Below are 23,961 nucleotides of genomic sequence, written 5' to 3'. Positions count from 1 at the left end.
TTGATACCTTTATCCCTACAACTACATATTGACAAGGAGCCATGTAGTTATACTCCATGGGTGGGCGAGCAGGATACCAGATTACAACTACCAGGTAGGTTATTTGAAAGTTTCACTTACTCAAGTGAAACCTGATTATTTCTGAAAAGAAAAATTTATGGTTCCTATCACCTTCTGGAGAACTGGGGAACCATGGCATCTTTTTTTTTTTTTTTTTTTTTGACTAGCAGGTCATAAGAATTTCAGGGCGAAAGATCTAGAGAAATGCCCAAAAAAATGAACTTAAGGATAGTTTTTTTGAGTAGTTTGTAGTCGTTTAATAGAAAGGGAAATAAAGGACTGCAAGAAATCATTATTCTGGGAACTTCCGGCCTCTTCTATACACATAAGAAGTACTGTACATATGTTAAAGCAGTAATTAACTAAAGAACAATAGAAAGAAGTGAACCGTTCTCATTTCACAAATAGTGAAACCATGCTTACACATTAATAACTTATTTTCTCAACACTGATTATTGTAAAAATTCTATTTGTACTAATGGTTGTTAATAATGCATAGCCTCCTTTATCATAATATTCCTGAATATTATGAAGTAGTTCAGTTAATTTTGTGAATTCTGATAGCCAAACTCTCACATTTATATGCCACCCTGAATTATCAGGCATTGCCGTCCATACTGAGCCAATAAATCAAACTGTTGGCAGATCACTAGCAAACTCTGTGAGAAAATGCAGTACTATGCCAAATATAGTACTTTCCACATAATAAACACCTAATGAATGCTTGATAGTTAACTAGACAAATATTTTCAGATTAAACCTTGAAATTAATTAATATTGTGACTGAATTCAATGAATTAAATGGCATTTCATCTCACTATTTCTTTTAGTAAGCCAATTAAAGTCTAAATCCTTTGTATGTTTTCAACCCAGTGATAGCCATGTATCATTTAAAGTCATTCCTTTAGATGCCAGGTTAAAAAACTCTTATATACCAAATTTGTAGGCATTTAAGATTTAGACTTATGTTACGGGGGTGTGTGTGTGTGTGTGAAACTCTACTATGTAATCATTACACTAATAATGAGAAAGGCAGCAAACATCATTATTTCATCATAGAGATTTAACATTTAGAGAAAATAATGGTAAGTAAAGCTTCTCTGTCATCAAATATACATACTTTCACCACTCTCTGGAAATTAGGGAAGTAAGATTATCATAGATAAGCTCTACTTTTTGGCACTGTGTGTATGTTTTTGGTCTGTTATCTGTTGTTACAGAAGGTTTTGTCTAATCCATTCCTATAACTGTCATTTTTCATTATCTTATTTTAACTTCAATTTTATTTGTTTTCTCCTTAGCTTTTAATAACCCACGACCAGGACAACTGGGCAGGTTATTGCCAAACCAGAATTTACCACTTGACATCACATTGCAAAGCCCAACAAGTGCTGGAACATTCCCACCAATAAGAAACAGTAGTCCATATTCAGTGATACCTCAGCCAGGAATGATGGGTAATCAAGGGATGATAGGAAACCAAGGAAATTTAGGGAACAGTAGTACAGGTAAGGATTTAAATGCACTATTTTTTTCACTGAATTACTTAACTTACTGGTTATGGCATCATGTTCTACATTAAATGTATTTCTTTTTAATTTAAATGAATTCTTCATAAAGATTTTTAACAGTCATACATACTTGAACAGCCAGAAAATCTCTCGAATTTCTAAGAATGGTGGTTAAAAGGTAAAAAGTAAACTATTATTAACTGATCATTTTTGCTGTATTTGACATTTTAATGGAATCTCTAATCAATACTATAATTTTTAATCCCATAACCTGAATATAATTGCTTCCTATCCATTACAGTTAAAATTCTAGAAGGTTTTTTTTTAAGACAATTGGGGTTAAGTGACTTGCCCAGGGTCACACAGCTAGTAAGTGTCAAGTGTTTGATCTGAGGCCAGATTTGAACTCAGGTTCTCCTGACTTCAGGGCCGGTGCTCTATCAACTGCGCCACCTAGCCGCTCCAAGAAGATTATTTTCAAATGGTAGTTCTCGGACCCTATGTGAAACTAACAGACAATGGCTTGTTCCCAGTGAATGACTGTGACATCCCTAAACCTTCCCAATAATTAGTAGTAAACTTATGTATAGGGAATTATAAAATAGAAATTAAGAACTAAACTAACTTCACACTTAATGAGTGATACAGCACTGAAAATGTTAAGTCAAAGTCAACCATAATATTTTTAAAGTGTATAAAAATATAACCTTTTATTGCTGACTTAATTTTCTTTGTTATCAAATATATGTTAAGATTTCAGTCATCCAGTTTGGACTTGCATGTAATAGAACATGAAGTATCTGTACCACTATCCTAACCTCTTTGATGTGTCTAGGACTGAAAACAACAGCAAGAACTGTTCTCTTAGCTGTTGCTATCGTATTGCAATATTTAGACATGTTATTTGTAACAGTGCACCATCGTCCCTAAATTTTTCATTTTGGTGAGGCATGATAAGCAATGAAGAGTTGTTTTCCTCTGTTGTTTAAAAAATGAAGAGTGGGGGACAGCTAGGTGGCACAGTGGATAAAGCACTAGCCCTGGAGTCAGGAGGATCTGAGTTCAAATCTGACTTGAGACACTTGACACTTACTAGCTTGTGACCCTGGGCAAGTCACTTTACCCCACTACCTAGCCAAAAACAACAGCAACAAAAAAAGTTTCAAAAATGAAGGGTGGATACTATAAGCAAACTGGGAGAGGAGGAATAATTTACCTGTCAGATTTATGGAGAGCGGAAGAAACTATGATCAAATGAGATAGAGAACATTATGAAATGCAAAATGGATAATTTTGATTACATTAAATTGAAAATTTTTTGCACAAACAAAGCCAATGCAACCAAGATTGGAAGGGAAGCAGAAAACTGGGAATGAATTTTTATAACCAGTGTCTCTGATAAAAGCCTCATTTCTCAAATATATAGAGAACTGAGTCAAATTTATAAGAATACAAGTCATTCCCCAATTGATAAATGGTCAAAGGATATGAACGGGCAGTTTTCAGATGAAGAAATTAAAACTATCTATAGTTATATTTAAAAAAATGCTCTAAATCACTGTTGATTAGAGAAATGCAAATCAGAACAACTCTGAGGTACCACATCATACCTATCAGATTGGCTAACATGACAAAACAGGAAAATGATAAATGCTGCAAAAGATGTGGGAAAATCGGAACACTAATGAATTATTGGTGGAGTTGTGAACTGATCCAACTATTCTGGAAAGCAATTTAGAACCATTCCCAAAGGGCTATAAACTGTGCATACCCTTTGACCCAGAAATACCACTTCTAGGTCTGTATCCCAGAGAGATCATAAAATGGTAAAAGGACCCACATGTACAAAAATATTTATAGCAGCTCTTTTTGTGATGACAAAGAATTGGAAATTGAGGGGATGCTCATCATTTGGGAAATGGCTGAACAAGTTGAAGTGTATGAATGTAATGGAATACTATTGTGCTATAAGAAATGATGAGCAGGCTGACTTCAGAAAAACCTGGAAAGATTTATATGAACTGATGCTGACTGAAGTATGCAGAACCCCAATTACATTTTTAATCTAATAAATATGCCTTAAGATAGCATTGCAATAGGTTAATACAAATTAATATCTCCATTTTATATATTTAAAAAAATCAGCCAAAGTGTTTTTGGTTTGTTCTTTTTCCTTCTTAAAATTAACCACACTTTCTAGTGGATTGTCATAGCCTGCATATATGTGTTCAACAAAAACAAATTTATTTTGGGTTATTTCCTCCTTCTTTTAAAATATCTGATGTTTGGCCAGTGCCAGAAACCAGAATGCCAGATGAGATGGATCAGGAACTAAATCCCATTTGTCAAATCTTGTATTCTTTTATGTGTAATAAAAATAATTACTAATGTTCCAAAGTGATAATTTCTCTAAATATAGTATGATGCCAAATTACATCTAGAGATGTTCAGTCAGGTGTAAATAGGTAGCTCAGAGTTGTAACAATAGCAGGACTTCCCCTGGTTTTAACTGTAATGAACTGTAGTAAATATCTGAAAGTTCCTGTGAGTAATTTCCTCATAGTACAGGCTGCCTAGGTGGAGTGTGGAATTGAATAGGTTCAATGCTTTCAAAAAGAAGCTAATATTTCAATGTTTAACCTAGGTTTTGTAGAGTATTCTTTGAGTTTTCACTTTACAAGAAAATATCCATTGTTAGTTAACAGCTAGTTCTTAGTCTTATCCTAACCCTTTTTTGGAAAGTGAAGTATTGACATGTGTGCCAGTAAATGTGATTCATTTCCTGAGGAAGGAAGTCAGGGCTATCCACACGCCCTCAGCACCTGTTGTGGGGTACACATGGGAACAATTTTCATAGCTTCTCCAAACGATAGCTGCCAGCAGCAGCTCTATCTCATGCAAAATTTGTAACGATCACAAGTCATAACTGAACAACTGAGGATACAAGTCAACTATAAGAGAAAATGGTCTAATTCTATAAACTAATAGTTTACTTGTAAAGAGTAAGATGTTAGCAAGGGATATATTTCTCTACTTTCTTTGGCTTTACCACAGGAATGATTGGTGGAAATGCTTCCAGACCTGCAATCCCATCAGGAGAATGGGGATCCCCGGGCTCCGCAGTGAGGGTCACCTGTCCCGCCACAACCAGTGCCATGAATAGGCCAATCCAAGGAGGTATGATTCGTAACCCAACTGCCAGCATTCCTATGAGACCTAGCAGCCAGCCTGGCCAAAGACAGATGCTTCAGTCTCAGGTCATGAATATGGGTAAGCTAGCTTCTGACACTCTCAGTCTTCTGTGACTTCTTGAAGGGAGTGACATTTCTTTCAATCCGTTCAAGACTTGCCCATAGCTGCATTTAGGTACTCGTCCCCATGATAAGCTAGTATGAGTAGCAATTAACAGAAATGAGTGTAAGGTTTTCTTTTAACTATGCTAACCAAGTCAAAATTATTTGTAGGATAATTTACCTTAGATAAATATATCAAATGATGATTATATAAATAAATTAATGTTCTTTGATGATGGTGCTCTAAGGGCACCAAACAGAAAGTATGAGCACTATAGCTGAATATGGCCAGGTGTTAAATAAATTAATAATAAGATGAGGTATGCTAGTCAGACTTAAAAGTTTCAAGTTTTTTTAATTGTATATTCATATATTACATTTTTCAGTATCTCATCCACCATAGCATGGTACAAATCCATTTATGTTCATGTATTTTTCATATACTGCATTATTAGATGTTTCAAGATTGTTAAGAGCCTTGACAGTAAGAGAGAGAGAGAGAGACTGACTTGAGGATCATTTGACAAGAGAACCCAAAGTCTGCAGAGCTCATTTTCGTTTGCTTTGGGGGGTCTTTGGGGATTATCTAGTTCAGTTCTAGGAAGCTAAGGCCATGAAAATTTGAATGATTTGAACTAAAGTTGCCATACATGTAGTAAACAGAGATGGAATTTGAACCCAGATTCTCTGTCTCAGAACCCATTGATCTTTCCGTTACAACAGCAACCTCTCTGTAGTTTTAAACCTTAAGCAGAGACTTCTAGAAGGTTATAAAAGAATAATTCAGGTCTTTGGCCTCGCCATACCTATCACCATCTCCTAATAGTAGGTCATAATGGAAAATAAAATGGTTAGTAAGTGGGCAGGGAGAGGAAGGAGGAAGAAAACCAGAGATTCTCAACAATCTACGATTTGAATAATCATCTCCTGCATATTTTTTTAATCAGAGGAAATGCCTTATTATCTCATTTCCCTCCAAAGAATTTCTCTTTTTTCCTCTCACATCCCCAATCTTTTCCTTCTTTTTTGGGGGGGGGCCCAAGAAGTTCACTTGCATACGATGACCCTTCCTTTTCTCTGTGTAGGGCCATCCGAATTAGAGATGAATATGGGAGGACCCCAGTATAGCCAACAACAAGCTCCCCCAAACCAGACTGCCCCATGGCCTGAGAGCATCTTACCTATAGAGCAGGCATCTTTTGCCAGTCAGAACAGGTAAGTCTTGGTGGAACAGAAAACCTAGATAATAACACCTTCATTTTATGGGTGCACTGTATTTATAACATTCTTTTTTGTTTTGGGGGCAGTTTCTCTGTAGGAAAAAGGAGAGACTTGAGGTTGCATAAGTAAAAGTAACCAGTCAGTTTTCTTTGATTCGTTCCACAAATATTTATTCTCTACATATTTGATACAAGGACAGGAATACAAGGTTATATGAGACACCATCTCCTGCAGAGAACTTTAAGACTAGTTGAAGATGACGTACATAAGTGATAGCATAGTAAATGCAGTACGATTGGTACAAACAAATTGTTACAGCCATTCACAGGAGAGGAAAATCATTTCTGTCTGGAGTAACCAGAAAAGATTTGTGGGAGAATTTGAGAGTGCTATGAATGTATGAATAGAATTCAACCAGAACCCCATCCAATTCTTAAGTGTCTTGATTTCTGTGTTTTAAACTTATATCGAAAAAATAAATGAAATAATTTGTAAAGGTCTGTCTGAATGAATATGGTCAGGAACAAGTACAAGTTTGTACTCTTGAGAACTAAAAATTAATTATATAGATTAATATTAATAAGATTTGAAATGAGTACTGCTTAGATACAGGTACAACAGAAAGGTTCCTCAGAATGGTGAAGCCTAAGTTAAGTAAAAGTCTTTGATGTTATACCATCAATTAAAAGGTTTTATTTCTTAGCCTTATATAACCCCTTATTTTTAAAAGTCAAGAGAATATTATAAGGAGATAGGGAATAGAATAAGCAGAGTAGGGAGGAAAAGGATAGAGGGAAATACAGTTAGCAGTTGTAACTATGAAAATAATTTTGAAGCAGGTTTCTTTGATAAAGGCCTCATTTCTCAGACATGCAGAGAACTGAGTCAGATTTATAAAAATAAGAGCCATTTTGACAAATGATCAAAAGATATGGTCAGTTTTCAGGTGAAGTAATCAAAGCTATCAATAGCCATATGAAAAAAATACTCTAACTCACTATTGATTGGAGAAATGCAATTTAAAACAATTCTGAGGTACTACCTCATACTTGTTAAATTGGCTAATAGGACAGAAATTGTAAATGACAAATGTTGGAGGGGATGTGGGAAAAATGAGACATTAATGTATTATTGGTGGAGTTGTGAACTAATTTTGACCGTTCTGTAGACTGATTTGGAACTATGCTCAAAGGGCTGTAAAACCATGCATACCCTTTGACAATACCTCTATTAGACCTGCTAGGACTGTATCCTAAAAGAGATTTTAAAAAAAAGAAAAGGAGCTATATGTACAAAAATATTTATAGCAGCTCATTTCTAGGGGCAAAGAATGAGAAACTGAGAGGAGATGCCCATCAATTGGGGAATGGCTAAACAAGTTATGGCATGTGATTATGATGGAATACTATTATACTGTAAGAAATGATAAGCAGGATGCTCTCGGAAAAACCTGGAAAGACTTGTATGAGCTGATACAAAGTGAAATGTACTGTGTACAAAATAACAGCAATATTGTAAGATGATCAGCTGTGAATGATTTAGCTATTCTCAGCAATACAACAATCCAAGAAAATGCTGAAGGACTTATAATGAAAAATGCTGTCCATCCCCAGAGAAAGAACTGATGGTGTCTGAATACAGATTGAAGCATATTTTTTTTCCTTTATTTTTCTTGAGTTTTTTTGTCTCTTTTCTCTCATAACATGACTATTATGGATGTGTTTTGCATAATTCTACATGTATAACCTATATCAAACTGCTTACCTTCTCAAAAGTGGTAGGGGGGAGATGAGGAGGGAGGAAGGGAGAGAATTTGGAACTTGGAGTTCTAAAAATGAATGTTAATTTTTTTTATGTCACTAGGGAAAATTTTTTTAATAAATATTTATTATTTATTTATTATTTAAATTTATATATTTTCTTATTTAAATTTTAAAAATTTTAAAAGAGTATTATAAAGAGTATCATGATATTTTAGTGGGGAAAAATGTTTCTGCTATACTTCATATTGATCAAGTTCTGAATGTAATACTTTGTTCAGATCTCTACTTCCTGATGGGACTATGAAGAAATTGCAGAACATTCAAAAAAAAAAAGAACCACAAATCTGTAAAGGCTATGACATGGGGAAAAGTTTAAAGGAATTGGATTTAGTCTGTAGGAGGATGTAATATCAGTTCGATTCAGCCGACATTTAAGTGCACCGTATTTGATGCTTGACAACTTAATTGTCTTCCAATATATGACAGTTACAAGAAGGGTACATACTGGATTTTTTTTTCTTCCTCTCTTCCCACAAAGAAAAAGAAAAAAGAAAACTAGTGAATATTTGCTTGCATAGCACAGCAATACCAATAAAGAAAATCTTCTAATGTGTGTTTTAACACTGGAATAGCTACTAAGTGATAGCGCAGAATGCTATTCTATCCATAAACCACTGTAGTAGGGTTTTACATTTGTAAGGTTGGACTAGATGATCTTTTGAGATCATTCTCAGTCTTTAATTATAATTCAGTAGTATCATTGAATGTATTACCCATTTGCAAAATAATTTCACTTTGATTCTTTTAAACACACCCAATTCCATGTGAACATGCAAAGTGCAAATGCAACATGATATTTAAATCAAGTATGTGGTAATTTTCACAAGAAGAAAGGAAATATTAGTCATTAGAAAAAAAGAACCTTTAAAATTAAGGTTTGTATTTTGACCTTAACAAATTTAAGGCTATAAAGTCTCCTTGCTTATCTTCACATTACCTGTATTCTAGCTTTTCCAGTTCTTACTTATTTCATGTATTACAAAGAATTCTTCTTGAGGAATTGAAAACAGTATCATAGGAATCTACACAGTGGAAAAAGAAGTTCACAATTCTCTGTTCTTTGTTGGCATAGAAATAGATCAAATGGCATTTGTATCATAATTGAAGGATGATGGCTAATAAAGGTCCCATTTATGCCAGCCATCTGTGACATCAGTGTAACCCTAATGTTTCTCTGTCCCGCCCTTATTTTCTTCAGGCTTGTAATCATCTTAAAAGGATGCTGCCAAACTACTAGGAAATAATTTCTTCATTAAATAACTTGCTATACTTCTCAAGCAGTTTTTTTTCCATGTAGCTTTTCAAAGTTGTATAGCGCATCTTGGCACAATAACTTAGGTTCAGAATGATCACAGAATAAGCCAGTCAGAATTAAAGAGTACCTTAAAAATCATCTATTTCAACCCCCTATCTTCCAAACAAGGAGAACTGACCTGGACATGTTACATAACTTACTTATCTGTCACACAGCTAGTAACTAGAATTTCAGTTTATGGTGCTAGCTTACCTTCCATTCTTTTGATGCAAATTAAACTCAAAATGCCTTCAAGGACATAAAATCTAGAAATTTCCCCCCATGTAGCATAGTAACTGCTTTTCTCATGCTTATTTCTTTTAACATTTTACCTAAATGTATGTTTTGTGGGAAATCCATAGCAGGCATGATATGATAGGTCTAGTGCTAGAGAATACCTCAGAAGGAAAGTGCGTTAGACATTATTAGAAATTTGGGATTGAAGCCCCCATTTCACAGTGGGTTGTTTGTTTTTTTTTTTTTTTGTCTTTGAAAGTGCTTTATAAACCTAATAAATCAGCCAATAGCATTCATTTTTGTTTTTTATTAAGGACCTTTTTTAAAAAAAAATTTATTTTTAATTTTCAAGATTCTGAGTTCTAAATTTTCCCCTCCCCAAGACGGCATGCAACTGATGTAGGCTATACATGTATGATCATATTTAACATGTTTCCACATTAGTTATGTTGTGAAAGAAGAATCGGAACAAAAAGGAAAAACCACGGGAAAGGAAAAAAAAACAACAAAAAAGAGAAAATATGTTTTGATCTGCACTCAGACTCCATAGTTCTTTATCTGGATGTAGATAGCATTCTCCATCATGAGTCTGTTGGAGTTGTCTCAGATCCTTGCATTGCTGAGAAGAGCTAAGTTGTCAAAGTCAGTCATCACACAATGTTTCTGTTACTGTGTACAGTGTTCTCCTGGTTCTGCTCACTTCACTCAGCAGCAGTTTATGTAAGTTTTTGCAGGTTTTTCTGAAGTCTGCCTGGTTATCGTTCTTTATGGAACAATAATATTTCATTACATTCATATACCACAACTCATCGAGGAACTTTTTACATTAGGTTACATTAGGAAATCAGGGTCATTTGCATTTGATTTGTTTGAAATCTATGTAAAAGTAAAGATTGTTTTCTTTCTTAATCACATTGACCAATTCTTTGCAAACTTTAACAGTGTCACAAATGCTTTGTTAGTACTTACTATAGAATAGTTTAAGGAAATGAAAATATATGAGCTTAGTATCTAAAGCATTGACCTAAAATTTGACCTCTCTTCCATTTCTATATATATCCTAAATTTTATTTTACTTTGTAAATAAAACTTTGAATAGCTATTTACATTCAGGTTGTTCTATTAAATTAGGATTTTGCTTTTATCACAACTTGTATTCTTTAATTTATTATGCCTTTGACCAGTATTCTTGAGTCTGTGTTAAAATTACTTAATGTTCATATAGTAGCAGTGGCCAGCATTTATATAATGCTTTAAGGTTTACATTGGTTCATTTGATCCACACAACAATAATAGAAGTAAGTGCTATTATTATCTCAGTTTTACAGATAAGGAAACTGAGACACAAAGAGGTTAAGTGACTTGTCCAGAGTCACACAACTAGTAAGTGTCCCAGGCCAGATCTGAATTTAATTCTTCCTGATTCCAAGCCCAGCATTCTTATCCACTCTGCTCTTTAAATTATAACTTCAGATATTTACTCAAAGTTTAAGTCCAAAAAATGATTTCCAAACTTTGGAACAACAGCTTATTTCACCTTTCTAACATTTTTTGTCTGTATTTAGAAAAATCCAGAGATTCTGCAATCTGGCTCTGACCTAATCATTCAAATGCAACTGTTTTCTCCTTAGTTATTTACGATCTCTTAATTGCAGTGTTTCTTCTAACCTGTGCTGGTGCCAGGCCAAGCAGTGACTGACATGCTTCTGTGCACACCAAACTCTTACTGTGCAGCTGAAATTTTCTGTGTAAAATACTGCTGGTTCTGAGTCACTATTTACAGGGTTATTTTTGCTTTCCTTTTTGATGTTTCTTTTTCTGATTCTAATTGCTTTATTCACAGCCATTGGGTTGATCCAGTCAGGTCATGTGATCTTGGCTGCCTGTTAGGAATGAAACAGGCAGCCTTCCTGTTTTCAGACAGATGGGAAAATGGTGACTGGCTAGAGTCATTGCTTTACTAGAGTCATCTAAAGTTAGAAACCTGAAGTTATGTGAGATAGACTCAAAGCCTACTATGAAGGTGACTAGAAGGAAAGAAAAAGAAAAACAGCCATATACATAGTGACTAATAATATAAACATTCTGATAAAACTGTACCAAGTTTTATTGTACCATTCAATTAATAAAATCAAGTATGAAGATTTTCTTTGGAAATATCAATATTATGTATATTACCACCAACAAACAAACAAACTTCTGGTGCTACACAGTAGTCAGGTTATGTAAACATTTTCTGCTCTAATCAGTAGAAAGTCCATGGAACTGTTAAAAAAAAAAATTAAAGGGAATATTGCTTAATTGCTGCATATAATCACCTTTTCTCAGTCCTGATCTTTAGCTTCTGACTGTTGCACACACTCTTTTCCTGTATATTCCCCCATCTTCCTACTCTCTCCTGCTTCTGTTTGACCCCTCATCTCTTGACCTTCTTTGCTGCATCTTTAGGCTAAGCCACACCCTAGTGGGTTCAGCCATAGGTGATCCCCCAAGGGTCTGTCCTGGGCCTCCTCATCATCTTCTTCTTCTTCTCCTTTTTTTTTTTTTTTTTTTTTTTTTTTTTTTTTTTGGCTTAGGCAGTTGGGGTTAAGTGACTTGCCCAGGGTCACACAGCTAATAAGTGTCAAATATTTGGTCTGAGGCCGGATTTGAACTCAGGTCCTCCTGACTTCAGGGCTGGTGCTCTATCCACTGCGCCACCTAGCTGCCCCCCTCCTCATCTTCTTATTCTCTTACCTGGTGATCTCATAACTGTCCTGGAGTTCAATTATTAACTTTTTGCAGATGATTTCCTAATCTATATATCCAGCCAGCACCAGCTTGCTGTCATCTTGAACTGATTGTCCCCCAGGGTTCTCACACTTCCCATTCTTTCCTCCCAAACCTTCCCTCCTTCTGACTTTCATATTACCATGAAGGTCACTACCTTAGTTCCTCATTCACACATTCACTCTGGCTTTATCTGCATCTCATATGTACTCCCCTTTCTTTCTACTACTCACACAGGAACCAGAACTCCTCAGACTGTACTCCTTGCTCCTACTCCTGCTAGGTGCAGGATGTCCGATGACGGAAGGCCAGCAAGGGCCAAGCCAGGCTTCTTCTGCCTGCCCCAAAGGACTTCTTCCAGTGCAGAGGGTCTACTACTGCTACTGCCACCCCCAGCCTCCTCCTCAAGTGAGAAGGAGAGCCAAATCTCAGATTAAGTACCTGGTGCTTTTCATTTCCTGCTACACCTAGCATATCTCCCTGAGAGAAGGTGGCAAGAGGTGTCTAGGCATCTTCCATCTGCCCCGAAACAAGGACTTCTATCTCTGCCAGCACAAGCCAACTTCCACCCCTTCCTTTCCCCCACAGCTATCCCCTTCCATATCCAAGCTGTCGCCAAGGTCTATCAGTTTCAACTTTGCAACATCTCTCCGATATGTCCCCTTCTCTCCTCTGACACTGCCCCCACTTTGGTACAAGCCCTTATCGCCTCACACTTGGATTATTGCAATAGCCTGATGTTGTGTTGGCTGCCTCAAGTCTCCACATACCAATCCACTCTCTATTCAGCCACTAAAGTAATTTTCCTAGAATACAGGTCTAATTAAGCCACCCCCCCCCCCCCCCCCCCGGCCAAAAAAAAAAACAAAAACAAAAAACCTTGGCTTTCTGTTGCCTCCATGACCAAATACAAATATTCTGTTTGGCATTCAAAGCCCTATAGCCCGCTTCTATCTTTTTAGTCTTCTTTTTTTTTAATTTTATTTATTTTATTCTGAAATTAAGAAATAAACATTTCCATAACATAGTAGAATAAGGAAAAAAAAAGATAATTGTACATGAAACTGCAAATCTATTAAGTACAACTTGCTATTCCTTTTAAATGTATATTAAAATTATCATGTAACTTTCTTTTTTTTCCTTTTTTCTTCCCTCCCCCCATCCTAGAGATGGCCACCATTAGACATAAATATTCGTGTATGTATGTATGTATATAAAACTGTTCTGTGCATTTACTTACTAGTTCTTTCTCTGGATGCAGATAGCATCTTCCTTCTTACATCTCACTCCCTGACACTTACTCTTTGATCCAGTAACACTGGCCTTCTGACTGTTGCAGCAAACGAGCCATTCCATCTTTCCACTCTGGACACTATTTCTAGCTGTCCCCCATATCTGTAGTGTTCTCCATCCTCATCTCTGCCTCCTGGCTTCCTTTTAAGTGCTAACTAAAATCTCACTTTCTACAGGAATCCTTTCCTAACCGCTCTTAATTCTAATGCCTTTCCTCTCAATTATTTCCTGTTTATCTCATATATAGCTTGCTTTGTATGGATTTGTTTACATGTTGTCTCCTCCTTAGATTATAAGCTCCTTGAAGGCAGAGTCTGTCTATTGCCTCTTTTTTTTTTTGTATCCTCAGAGCTTAGCACAGTACCTACCACAAAGTAGGCGCTTAATAAATGTTTTTTAACTGATTGATACAACCACCACCATAGTATAGGCTTTTATCTGCTCTCACCTAGACTGTTTTTCTATTTAGTCTCCTTGTGTCAAGTCTCTCCACACACCAATCCATACTTCTCTCTGCTGCCAAATTGCCTAGTTTCAACCAGGTCACTCAGTAACCTCCAGTGGTTCCTTATTACGTAGAGGGAATCAACCATAAAATCTTCTGTCATTTAAACCTCTTGACAACTTGGTTGCTATTTTCCCAGTCTCCTTACATTTTACTTCCCTCCATGCTCTATGTAATCCTGCTACACTGGCTTACTTGATGCACTTTACATTAGACACCCCTACTCCTGGCTTCATGCCTTTGCGCCGTCTAGCCCTCTTACCTGGAATATGCTGTTGCTCCCCACTTCCACCTCTTTGCTTCCCTGGCAAAACTTAATCCTTAATTCCCTTCAAAACTTAATCCTACCTTCTACAGAAAGCTTTTCCCTAACTCTTTTTCTCACCATCCACCCAGTTCTAGTGCCTTCTTTCTGAAATTATCCTCCATCTCCTTTTTATCTATCCAGTTCAGTGGGCTCTCCCCCATTTGAATCTGAGCTCTTGGAGGGCAGGGACATTGTTTTCCTTTTTTTTGTTATCCAATGGTTAGCACGGTACCAGCTACATGTTGAGGGACTCTAAGTGCCAAAGAATGGCATGTCTAGTTAGTGCTGTAGGTTTTCAGGAAAAGAAATGGTCACTGAGGGCAGGTGTATCTACGAATGAAATGCACTGAAAGAAAGCGTGGCACTTGGACACATAGGTAGGAGGCCAGGGACTTTAGAAAGGATATAGGCATAGAGGTAGAAATGTAAAAAGTGTGAATAAATCAGTTTGGTTGAGAAATAAGGTTAGATTATTCCTTCAACAAATTATCTCAAGGATGACTAACCCTGATTCTGAGGTTTTGTAACTAGGAGAAATACGAAAGTTTGTAGTAGAAGCTGGTTTGGGTTTAAGAGAGAATAATTGGTTTTAGATTAGTTTCAGATATATTTCATCTGAAAAGTGACAACAGAATGAGAAAACACATGTCCAACCAGCAGCTAGAAATATAATGTTGAAACTTGAGAGAGACAGACTTAAAGATAGATTCAGTAAAAATACAGTCACTGTTTTGAATTGTTTACTTGTTGGTCATTTAAGTATTTATTATGTGTGACTTTCTTATGTATCTCATTACCATGCTTTGCTGTTGATACTCAAATGATCTAAAATTCAATCCAACAAATATTTATTAAGTATCAGAAACTGTCAGGCTCTAGGCGAGCAAAGACTAAGGAGTCCTTGCTTTCAGGAACCTTATGTTCTATGGAAATAGACTTTGATGTATTTAGGTTTACATTTGATATTTAATGTTTATCATACGTATGTTTCTCAATGCTGAATTAGATTCTTAGCTTCATTTCTTGATTAATTCATTCATTCAATCCTTGATTTTTTTTATTTGTTACCTAGAATCCGTTATGAATGTTAGGGTTTGTTATTGATAAAGCACTCTGTTGATGCAACAGTGTGGCAAATTGTTCATGAGAACTCAAGTATCATTACTCGGGTCATTGGAATTGCATTGAGTTAGAAGCTTTCTTAAGAGTTTAAAACCCTTTTCCAGAGAATATTTTCTATAAGGTTTTAGCTTTGGTGGTACAATGAATTTCTTACCTTTTAGTTCTTAAAACCAAATAAGATTAGTATATTCATGGATTATTTTTCATTTACATTTAGCCCAGGAATTCTAGAGTAAGACTTCTTATAAGCAAACATTTAGTTTTCAAATAAACTTAGAATATACTTCTTTTGTTCAATAATAACACTCCATTTTTTACTCCCAGCTAGGTCATCATTGCTCCAGTTTGAATCATATAGTTAAAGATCAAATAAGCTTTTTAGATCACTTTTTTCTTTTCTCACAGTTCAAAGAAGTTGTATTTTATTTTAGTAGCAATAAGTATGTTATTAAAAGACATAAGTAAAAAGCCTACAAACTCAAGTTCTCTTTCTAGTTTACATCCAGTGGTGAAACAGTTTACTTAGAACAGTTGGCTACCTTGAAAGTGGCTTAGTTCACTGACACTTTTGCTTCTGATAGTCATTACCCACAGTGCAGTAAATGCTGTCCTTTCAGCTGTTCTTAACCAAGGTTATATTTGACCCTTTGCAGGCAACCGTTTGGTACTTCTCCAGATGACTTGCTGTGTCCACATCCTGCTTCAGAATCACCAAGTGATGAGGGAACTCTCCTGGATCAACTGTATTTGGCATTACGGAATTTTGATGGCCTCGAAGAAATTGACCGAGCCTTGGGAATACCTGAACTAGTTAGCCAGGTATATGCATTGACTTTAATTGCTTAAGAAGGTATCCTGCTGTAGAATCTAAAGTATTCGTTTTATTTTGATTCAAGTACTTTTCAGTTCACCTTTTCATATCAGTTTTAACTGGAAAAGGTCTCTTGAAGTTTATCCTTGTTTGCTCATCCTTTGCCATAATTGAAGACAAGGGAAGATATTTATTGTAGGCAAGAACTTCAAAAAAAGCTACCTATTCATTCTTTCTCAAAAAGTATTTTATTGATGTATTTCTTTTTCCATTACTGTCATTTCCCAGTACCTACCCCTTTGTCACAAAGAAATATTGTTAAGTAATACAGACTGACATATTGAAGTCTGTCAGCGTATGCCTAGTTCTGTAATTGCAGTTGAACACTTTTCCACAAATAGGAGGATGCTGTTTTATTTTTAGTCCTTTGGAAAACAAAAACATTGCATTAATCTGAGTTCTAACGTCTCCTTTACATAATTGTGGTAATTTTGCGTATCTTTCCCTTTATTACACTTTTTTGTGCTTCATACAAATTTTCCCAAGTTCCATTTTCATTATTTATTATAGCACAAAAACATTCCATGACTTTGTTTGGTTAACTACCAGGTACCCAGTTTTTTCCCTCAATTTTGCACTATTTTTAAAAAAGGCTGCTAGAAGTAAGTGAGATAAATATATATGTATATGTATATATATATGTAAGACCTTTCCTTCTTTCTTTGATCTCCTTGGTGTGTGTGCTTGATCAAAGGGTGTGAACAGTTTACTCTTTTTCTAGCGTAGCTACAAATTGTTTTTCATAAAGGTTAGACCAGTTCACAGCTCTACCAACAATGTATTAGAGTGCCTGTCTTCCCAGAGCCTCTCCAACGTTGACTATTTCCATCAAGTCAGCAAGAACGTTAGAACAGTTCTTTTGGAGGTGGAGAAGCATAGAGGATCAATAATGACCCCAGAAAGTGATGGCACTTTTTGTGTTCCCTGCCCATTCTTTTGGTCTTACGTCATTTTTATGGGTTAGTGGGAGAAAAACCATGTTACTTAAGGGAAAGCAAACTTTCTATAAACTATACTGTCTTCACAATCAGTAGTTCACATTTAATTATTACCTAGAGCAGTGTTCTTCACATAGCAGGTTCTGAATAAATCGACCGATCTTTTGGAGGATATAGAGCACAAAGATAATTTAAGACCTTTCAGGAGTAAAGTTGCCACAAAACTAAAGAGTGTCTAACATTAATGTTTGTTCAGTTGGATTCTTTAAAATTCTCCTTCAGGGCTATCCAAATAGCCCCTTAGGATTGTACCATAAGTCTGTGGAGCTCTAAATCCTTAAGGAAGGTGTATGTGGATGCAGGGAAAGAGTAGGGGATGACTCTTGAGTAAGCCTAAGTACAACATTTCTTTCTGGGGGAGTCTCATGTATCAGAGGAGCAACAGAATGATTAATAAAGATCATGAGGGAAGGATTCTCTCTCTATTGGCTTCAAGCGTGTGGCCCTTGTGAGGGAGTTTTAACCAGGAAGGCAGTACAAGGCTCAAAAACTCTGGCTCATGCTGCAAACCATTTCTCCTCTGGAAATATCGGAATGTAGCTAGCATATGCTTAAGTCTCCACAGATGTGGTTTAAAAGGATCTCAATCCCTCCATGACTTAAGCTAATGATATATATTAGATATGAAACTACCTTTTTTTCCCTATTCGCCAGGGAAAGAAATGCAGAAAACACTCTTTTATTGTTATTTTGCATTTAGTGAAGCAGTTTGGCATTGTGGAATAGACTGCTGGATTTGGAGTGGAAAAAACCTGAGTTTAGATCCTGCTTGTGTGTAAACTAGGGCAAGTCACTTAACCTCTCTGACCCCTGTAAAACCAGGATAATAGGAGCTCTATAGCTGTGTAATACCTCCTTCACAGAATTGTTGTGAAGCCCATTAAATGAGATGGTGTTAGTAAAAACACTCCTCACAAGCATTATAAAAAATGTCAGTCATCATTATTATTACTCTGTCCAGGAGTAGGTTGGGAAGTGTAGAAAGTATTGTTAGCTCTGCCTCTTGAAAGTGCTACTTAGTTTACTGTGTAAATAAAATGTATTAAAAAATACTTAGGTTTACTATAGAAAAAGCTGGGAAAAAACACATCACCCTTTTCTGTCACTGTCACCTTCTCCCCTTCAACCTATCTGCATGAATCATTTTTATTTTCAGAGGCGTTAACTATCACCAAAAAATAGCTCCTGGTGTGTAATCGATTCTTAGAGTTATTTAAAAAGTCATATTTCCTCTTCCTGTCATTGGTGTCTGTTAGAGAGGTGATGCAGAGTCATGCAAGACTTGTGAAACTTTTTTAAAAAAATAATTTTATCATAACTTCCAGTGCTCAGCAGAAATAAGTGGGAGTTAAGATATGTCAATTCATATTGAGAACATCAGGATAGAAAACAATGACTATAGATTTAAAATTATAACCTAAAATAAATCAAGAGGGAAAAATAAAAGCTAAATGTTTCTTATATGACTAGTTTGCTTTGCTTTTAGTTAAAATTTTAAATGATTCAGCATATGGAATTGCTGTCTTGATAGTCATTATTTTTACTTTAGAATATTTGATCCTCTGTACTGCTAAATGACATAATGCTGTATCTCATCAGAAATAATATCACTTCATCAGGTGCTGTTTTAGTCCCCTTTTTCTCACTTGTATTATTTCTCACTTGAATTCATCAACCCTAGTGTATTCCTTTTACATTATAAAATATATATCTAAAGTATTATTTTGAATTAAATTACAGAAACATGACTAATAATAACTTTAAAAAATGAGGCTTCCTTTATCTTTTCCTTTGGAAGAAATTATATGCCATAAAATTTACTGAATGAAAATGCCTAGTCTTTTCTGTTATTGTTAATATTCTAAGATGGTTTCCTAGATGTAGTCAGACCAATAATTAAACAAAAAGGCCCTTATCATAGAAAAGTTCACCATCTCCACAGCTCTCATGAGCACCTGGAGCCCCTTGTGAAGTCTGTGTGACAGTGGAGGCAGGCCTAGGAAACCAAAAACTATAGTAGCAAATCAGCTCTGGTAATTCCAAAACCAGAAAGGTCACCTCACTTCTGGGGTGTTCTTCTGGGATCCTCAAAAGGTAAAAGAGACACGTGGTCAAGTGAAAACAATTTGGGTTTGAATCCTTGACCTCCATCAAGTCACTTTTCTTGTCTGGGCCTGTAGAATGAAGGATTTAGACTAGATGATCGACAAGGACCTTTCTTATTCTAAATCAGCCCTGCACAACCTGTAGCCCACAAGGCATGCCAAAGGATTTGGCCCACAAAAAAAGTGGAGGAAAAAATCTTCAACAGCCATCCAAAACAGCCTCATGTTGTGGAGGCCTGCTCTGAATCCTTAGAATAAGGCCATGATTCCAGTTGAGTCTAAAAGCTCGAGTGCTGTTTCTGAACAAATTATAACTCTCTTTTGGTTGGGGGTGGGGAGATACCTTCCAGGTGTGGGGAACCTACAGCCTTTCAACTGAGTCAAGTTTTACAAAACAAATGCTTTTTTGAAGGGGATTTGTTCTGTGAAGTTTGGATTCAGTCAAAGGGCGGCACTTGAGGACCTAGAGGGCTACATGTGGCCTTGAGGCTGCAGGTTCCCCACCCCTTCCTTAGGCCAAAAATACTCATATTGCTCATTTGAATGAGGTCTATACCCTAGAGAAATCAAGAGAGAGGAAAAAGGTCTATATAAACAAAAATATTTTTTGCATTTATTTTAGTGATGAATAAGAACTAGAAACTGGATAAAGATAGTGTCCATTAGTTGGAGGAATGGCAAAACAAATTATCGTATATGAATGTAATGCAGTACTTTTGTGTTGTAAGAAATGTTGAGGGGGTAGTTTCAGAGAAGGCTCAGAAGAGTGATACAAACAGATGCAGAGTGATGTGAGCAGAAATAAGAGATTAATTTATAAAATAACATTATAAAGACAAACAACTTTGGGGGCAGCTAGATGGCACAATGGATAGAGCACCGACTCTGAAGTCAGGAGGACCTGAGTTCAACTGTGGCCTCAGACACATAACACTCACTAGCTGTGTGACACTGTGCAAGTCACTTGACCCCAATTGCCTCACCAAAAACAAGACAAAACAAAACATTTTTATATAATAATAGAAAAATCCAAGATGTCATAATAGAAACTGAAATCCCATTCCAAATAACTAAAAAATGGTCAAGATATTTGGGTATTGATCTACCAAAGCAAAAAACTATAATGCTTGTATAGATTCAAAGTGCTCCTCAAAGGCTTAATACTTGAATATTCAGTGCTTAAGGCACTGCTTAGGTTTAGACCGACATCTTATATCATATTCAACAATAAATTAAAAATGGATTTGTGACCTTAATATTAATGATCATACCATGAGAAAAGTAGATAATAGGTAATATACCTTTCATGTCTATGAGTTGGTGTATTTTTAACCAAATAACAGATTTAGGCAATTACAAAAGATAATAAGATACGTGATTACTCAAGAAACACACACACACACAAAACAGGAAAATTTAAATGGATCAAACATTTCTATGGTAATATATAGTTGGAACCAAAACCTAATATAGTAGTGTATAAATTACTTGGGACCAGTAATAATTTTAATGTGGTTTTATTTTGTAACATGCATTTATGCTTCTAATGACACCGGCTGATTCATCATGCCTGTCCTTGATGAGATGAAGTGAGATTGAGCAAGCTTCCCCACTGACAACTGTCAGTTGAGAGCTGGATTTCATAGCATACATACATGTTTCATTACTCTTTTGTTTTTAATTCTGAGGATTTTCAGAATAGATATTGCTTAAGGAAGTGTGCAAAAAAAGTTGTGGCTGTTAAAAAGTATACTTCAAACAGCAATCTTTGTTCTGTAGAAGTCAATCCTTTCAGGATAATTAAAGGCCACATTGAGAACAGGATCAGTCATAATAAGTAAAGGGCAAAAGAAAGTGTGATTGAAAACAAAAATGTCAGGAACTGAAAAACTATTGCTATAAACCAAACAAATGAAAACAAGACTTACGACTAATATCTATTAGGAAGGTGACATGTTTCAACCATGGTTGAAATGTTTATTTTTGAGAGGTTTTTTTTGTAGACTACAACTTTGCTGAAGTTAATTGTCTTTTTGAAGTAAACCATTGAGTCTCAAGCAAACATGAATAGTTTTTTATCCCCATTTCATCCTGTCTGAACAACATATAGCCTCCTCTGTTATCCCCAGTCTTTCACTTATTTTCAATTTCTCCTTTTCTACTGGCACATTTCCTACTGCCTATAAACCGTAAGGCTGCCTTCTCTCAGACTTAAAAAAAATCATCATTTGATCCTTCCATTCCTGTTAACTGCTGTATCTCTTCTGCCCTTTGCAGCTAAACTCCTTGCTGGCCTACAACTGCCTTTCATATATCTCATGCTAGATGTCCAGTAGACATCTTCAACTCAATAGATTGTCTAAAATTGAACTCTTATCTTTCTCCTTAAACCCTTTCTGCCTCCTGCCTTGCCTGTTACTGTAGAGAACAACACCATCTTCCTAGTCCCTCAGGCTCACAACCTAGGTGTCATCCTCAACTCATCACTGTCTCCTACTCCTCATATCCAGTCTATTGCCAGGGCCTGTCAATTTCACATTTCAAACATTTCTCCAATACACCCCCTTCTCTCCTCTGACCCTGCCACTACTCTAGTACAGGCCCTTACCATCCCATGTGCTTGGATTATTACAGTAGCCTGCAGGTGGATCTGCCTGCCTCAAGTCTCTCCCCATTTCAATCCAACCTGCATTCAGCCACCAAAGTGATTTTTCCCAAAGTGCAGGTCCTACCATGTTATCCCATCCTCACACTCAAGAAAACTCTAGTGGTTCCTTCTGACATTAAAGCCCTTCATAACCTAGCTCCCTCCTTCCTTTCTAGTCTTCTTACACCTTAGTACCTCCACACACTCTGTGATCCAGTGACACTGACCTCTTTTCTGTTCCACAAACAAGACATTCCATCTTCTAGCCCCCAGGCATTTTCTCTGACTGTCCCTTCATGCCTGGAATTCTTCCTTAACTTTTAATATTTCTTCTTGTGTTTATATTGAGTTTATTTTTTAGCTTTTAGATTTTTTAAAAGGTATGTTCAGTTTATGAACATTAAAAGTATTCATATCAATTGACACAAAAATATTGTAATATTACTTAGAAATAAGAATTTTCATCCTATTATATTTCTTTTCTTTGCTTTATGGAATTTAAAAAAAAATAAACTGTCAGTTGACACAGTTTAGTCCTTTTGAGATACGCTTAGATTTGGGTCCTTCTAATGCTAGTTCTTCTTTTCTACTTTTTATTAATTATATTTTCAGGGATTTAATTCTCCCCTGAAGACTACTTTAGCTGCATCCCAGAAAAACTAACAAACAAAAACAAGTTTAAGAGTAACAGAAGATGGGGAATTTTACTTGACTACTTAAATTGATAAGAAAAAAAGAGGAGAATTAGATAGCTAGAAAAAAGGAAGGAATAAAAAAGATTAATAAGTTAAGCAAAACTTCAAAACTGGGGAAAGTATTGACAAATGAGAATAAGCAGAGGTGGTATGAGGGTGAAGGCAAGAGAGCCTGTGTGAATAGTGTTGCCTTAAAGTAGATTAAGCAAAATAACTAGACATATTACTGTGTTTATGGGGGGAAAGGGGGGAAAATCCTAATTTGAAGAAATAAAACAATATTAGAGACAAATGAAGGAAAGTGTGAACTTAATTCTAATAACTTTAAATGGCAATGGATTGAACAGTCCAAGAGAAGAAAACAAATCAACAGATTGAATAAGAAATCAAAACCCCGTAATTGGTTGTTTACAAGAACTATACCTAAAAAGCAAAGTCATAGAGAAAATAAAAATGAAGAACTTGTACAAAATTTACCACGCACCCAAACAAGCAGGAATTACAATCATGCTATCATGCAAAGCAAAAACAAAAATACACTACATAAAAAGGAAACTATATTATGTTGAAAGGAATCATAAACAATAAACCTATATCACTAATAAATGCATACGCTCCAGACGACTTAGGGAGAATTTGCTGAATTACATGAGGACATAGGGATATTTTCCTCCCTTTTTCTTGGTTGTAGCCTGAGTCTTATGATCATAATCAGTGTAAGGGGTTTCTAATGTAAAAAGTAGCTGGTACAAATTGGCAAATTGTTTTTGTCTGTCATAGGCGGGAATTGGAATCATGTTTTCCTGATTCCAAGGCCATGCTTTCTTCACTGGGCCATATACTACTTTTTCATTATTCTGCATAGCACCCAACATTTGAGACATCCTTTTTTTTTTTTTAAGCTTAATTTTTTGTCTCCTGGTTTCACTTATCATGAGAACATCAATATTGCTATGATTGAGTCCTTGGGTATTGGTCAATTGTTGGTGGTTGAATAGAACTCTCAAAATTAGCACACTTTTAGTTAAGTAAGGTTTACAGGTAACTTAAAAACAGTGATTTTTTGCTTTCCCTGTATCCTTTTCTATACCCTCTACCATCCTTATGCAAAAGCAGAAGAAAGACACACAACCGAGGTTCATTTTTTATTTTCTTTGTTTCTTGAGTTGTCATTGCAAAGAATTCTTAACCTTGTGGCCATCTTACTAGT

At 35.8% G+C, this 23,961-nt stretch overlaps 1 protein-coding gene across 4 annotated transcripts in view; it reads left to right on the top strand.

The window, feature by feature from the left end:
* Positions 1-23,961, top strand: part of LOC114053883 (nuclear receptor coactivator 2) — a 75,529-nt gene that overhangs the window by 28,164 nt on the left and 23,404 nt on the right. For 3 of the 4 annotated variants that reach the window (XM_027876990.1, XM_027876992.1, XM_027876989.1), the window contains exons 9-12: positions 1,362-1,568; positions 4,626-4,841; positions 5,950-6,079; positions 16,089-16,254. In XM_027876990.1, the coding sequence (XP_027732791.1) occupies positions 1,362-1,568; positions 4,626-4,841; positions 5,950-6,079; positions 16,089-16,254 (719 nt within the window). The remainder of the gene's footprint in view (positions 1-1,361; positions 1,569-4,625; positions 4,842-5,949; positions 6,080-16,088; positions 16,255-23,961) is intronic. The other variant, XM_027876991.1, reaches the window with a different exon arrangement.

Source organism: Vombatus ursinus, unplaced genomic scaffold (assembly GCF_900497805.2).
Source record: "Vombatus ursinus unplaced genomic scaffold, bare-nosed wombat genome assembly UNPS02014812.1, whole genome shotgun sequence".
NCBI classification, from domain to species: Eukaryota; Metazoa; Chordata; class Mammalia; order Diprotodontia; family Vombatidae; genus Vombatus; species Vombatus ursinus.
Note: the sequence above shows the minus strand (reverse complement) of the source record. Positions and strands in the feature narration are given on the sequence as shown.